The sequence below is a fragment of the Corylus avellana genome, chromosome ca1 (assembly GCF_901000735.1).
Source record: "Corylus avellana chromosome ca1, CavTom2PMs-1.0".
Classification (NCBI taxonomy): Eukaryota; Viridiplantae; Streptophyta; class Magnoliopsida; order Fagales; family Betulaceae; genus Corylus; species Corylus avellana.
In genome coordinates this window covers 13,206,299-13,209,627 of record NC_081541.1, presented here as the reverse complement: position 1 = coordinate 13,209,627, position 3,329 = coordinate 13,206,299, and the positions used below count along the sequence as shown (strand labels likewise).

General features: G+C 38.8%; 1 protein-coding gene across 1 annotated transcript; it reads left to right on the top strand.

The window, feature by feature from the left end:
* The first annotated feature begins 914 nt into the window (after positions 1-914).
* LOC132185510 (uncharacterized) lies at positions 915-2,938 on the top strand. Its single transcript, XM_059599278.1, has 3 exons — positions 915-1,554; positions 2,120-2,361; positions 2,502-2,938. The coding sequence occupies exons 1-3, from the start codon at positions 1,084-1,086 to the stop codon at positions 2,746-2,748; spliced, it is 960 nt and encodes a 319-aa protein (XP_059455261.1). The 5' UTR covers positions 915-1,083; the 3' UTR covers positions 2,749-2,938.
* Positions 2,939-3,329: the final 391 nt, after the last annotated feature.

Here is a 3,329-nt window from a genome sequence, read left to right as displayed (position 1 = left end):
TCGACAGTAGGATCCCCAGTCAAATCGTTAGATGATTTTAAGAGAATTATCCAACAACATCATATCCTATCGTTACCGTTCGTTTTCTCATCCTTTCTTTCAATCTTCTATCCTAGATCGACCGTAGGATCCCCCGTCAAATCGTTTGATGATTTTAAGAGAATTATCCAACAACATCATATTTTATCGTTAGGTGATTTTAAGATAATGAAACGTTATCATTCTCAATTTTATTTGTTTTTTTGTTCTTTCGGTCTCTGTAATTTCTTTTATTTGAATTTTGAATGTTGGATTGTTAGAAAAACAAAAAGGGCATGTTTGACAACCTATTCCTGCTCGATTTAGCTTAACCTGAACTCGAGTTCGATATTGTACAAACTAACTTGTTACAGTAGAAATTCACTCGATTAATAAATGATACATGCTTGATTCGCTTGAGAATACTCGATAAAAGTTTGTGAGGTCAACTCGTTTGTCCGATTCATTAGCTATATTACAAAAAATTAGTTATATAAATTTAAATATGTAAATTAGTAATTAATTAATATATGTTATATAGGTTACTTAATATTTATGTGTGTATTATTTAATAGCCTAGCTCAAGCTCAAGTTGAGCCAAGTTCGGCTCGACTCGGCTTGAATAGCATTCTCAACAAACTCGAGCTCGCCTGAATTTTTAATGAGTCAATTTTAAATACACATTTTATAACTCAATTCGAATAAATATTTTCGTAAATGAGCCAATCTTAAAATCTTAAAGTTTAACGTAACTCAGGTCGATTGAAGCCCTAATCCGAAAGAGAAAGGGAAATATGAGACAGGAGAATACAAAGAAAAAATAATATGAAAATAATATCCATCTTAAAAAATAATATCCATATGAGAGTATGAGAGAATACAAAGAAAACATCTGCAAAAATAGTAGCAATATTCCTTTAGGAAAGAAAAAATTTGGATAGCGTATTACACTTTTCTTTAAGATAAATTATTGCAGCAATAGAATTTCATAGTCTTGGCCTGCATCGTAGCAAATTGGCTTGGCCATTGGGTTTAAGCGAATAACTCAGAAAATTGCAGAGAGAGATGGAGGGGATAGAGCACAGAACTGTGAAAGTGAATGGCATAAACATGCACATTGCAGAGAAAGGCCAAGGCCCTGTGATTCTCTTCCTGCACGGTTTCCCGGAACTCTGGTACTCCTGGCGGCACCAGATCGTAGCCCTGGCCTCTCTCGGCTACAGAGCCGTGGCTCCCGACCTCCGCGGCTACGGCGACACGGACGCGCCGGCTGATCCCGCCAGCTACACGAGCCTCCACGTGGTGGGTGATCTCGTTGCGCTCCTGGATACCATAGCCGCCGACCAGGACAAGGTGTTCGTGGTGGCTCACGACTGGGGTGCGGTCATTGCTTGGTATCTCTGCCTGTACAGGCCGGACAAGGTCAAGGCCTTGGTCAACCTGAGCGTGGCGTTTACCCCCAGGAACCCTAAAAGGAAGCCCCTTGACTCCTTGAGAGCTCTTTATGGAGATGATTATTACATCTGCAGATTTCAGGTTCTTTTTCGATTTAATAAGTAATATATTCCTCGTCTCTCTGTCTTTTTAGTTATAATATTAATTAAATAATTTTGATGATCCAACAGTAATCGATGATTCTCAACTTTGATAGTCTCTCTCTTTCTGGGCGTCTGTATTTCTAAAATTCAATTGGCTTGATTTGATTGGTGGGATCGACTGATTTTCTTGAATTTAATGGAAAAATGGCCCAAAAGACTGGCAAATCTCGGTGGTCGGGTGGCGGCCGGCAAACTCCGGCGAGGCAGCTTCTGCACTATTAGTAGACACTTGTCTTTATCTCATGGATTGTCAATTAGTGTGTGATTACCATTTCTGAGAATCTGGATTATATCTTTGATGAATTTCTTAATCAATAGTGCCTGATTAATTGAATTCCCATTGGGTACATCCGATACAAGTAGTATTAACTCATTTTGGAAATCTCAAACTTTGTATATAAATATTTTCTCGTTAAGATCATTGGTGGGACGCCCAATAATACAGCAGACAGGGAATATTTATGTATATTTTTTTTAATTATTATTATTTATATATGCTATAGGAGCCTGGAGAGATAGAAGCAGAGTTTGCCCAGATTGGTACTGCAAGAGTTCTGAAGGAATTTCTAACATACCGCAATCCAGGTCCCCTGTATTTGCCTAAAGGTAAAGGCTTTGGGCATCCCCCAGATGCACCAATCCTCCTGCCTTCTTGGCTCTCAGAGGATGACATTAACTACTATGCCAACAAATATGAGAAGAGGGGCTTCACTGGGGGTTTGAACTACTACCGAGATTTGGACCTGTATGTTTTTCCTTCAAAGTTTGGCTTAATTTCCTGTCTAAATCATCATGATATAACTAATAAGAATAATGATACACCCACTTCTACTTTGGCATGCTGATCACTTTCTCCATGTCTTCTTTTTTTTTTTTTTACTGCAGAAATTGGGAGCTCACCGCCCCATGGACTGGGACCCAAGTAAAAGTTCCGGTCAAGTTCATTGTGGGTGACCTTGACCTGACCTATAATGGTCCCGGAGTCAAGGAATACATACACAAAGGAGGGTTGAAGAAATATGTGCCATTTCTGCAGGAGGTTGTTGTAATGGAAGGAGTTGCACACTTCATCCAGTTGGAACGCCCTGATGAGATCAACAAACACATTTATGACTTCTTTCAGAATTTCTGATCAGACTCTGATATCTTTTCACCTCCCCTTGAAGTTCTCTTCTCCTCTCCTGCCTGGTTGTGGGTCTGTCGGTGCTTTTGCGTGTGATTCTGTGTGCCAATAAGTTACTGTTTACCTTTTTACCTGAAACTTTTACTATGCATATCAAAGACAGTCACCATCTTAAGAAATTGATGCACGCTTCTGTTTATGTGCATATGTTTTTTCAAGTGATTTGGAAAGGGGAGAGAAATGACACCATGAAGCTGATTATAAAGAATAGTTCTTAGGCGGAATCTACTTTATTCAGACAACTGCTAATCGGAAGAAGACTCCATGACATTTAAGAACACTCTTTGGCCGATGTAAGGTAACTGGATAAGTCCATTTTTTTTTTCTACGCAATACCAAGGGAATTGAGAAGGGTTGAAATGGCAGGATATTACTGAATAGGAGAAAATGGTTCATATAGGGAACCCATAAAGATATTCATTCAGTTGCTGTTTTGATAGGATCAATACCATCGGAAGGAAATAAGATCCTTTCCGTATTTATTTTATGGACAAAATTTAAAGTTGTTGGTGTATATAAGACACATCTTT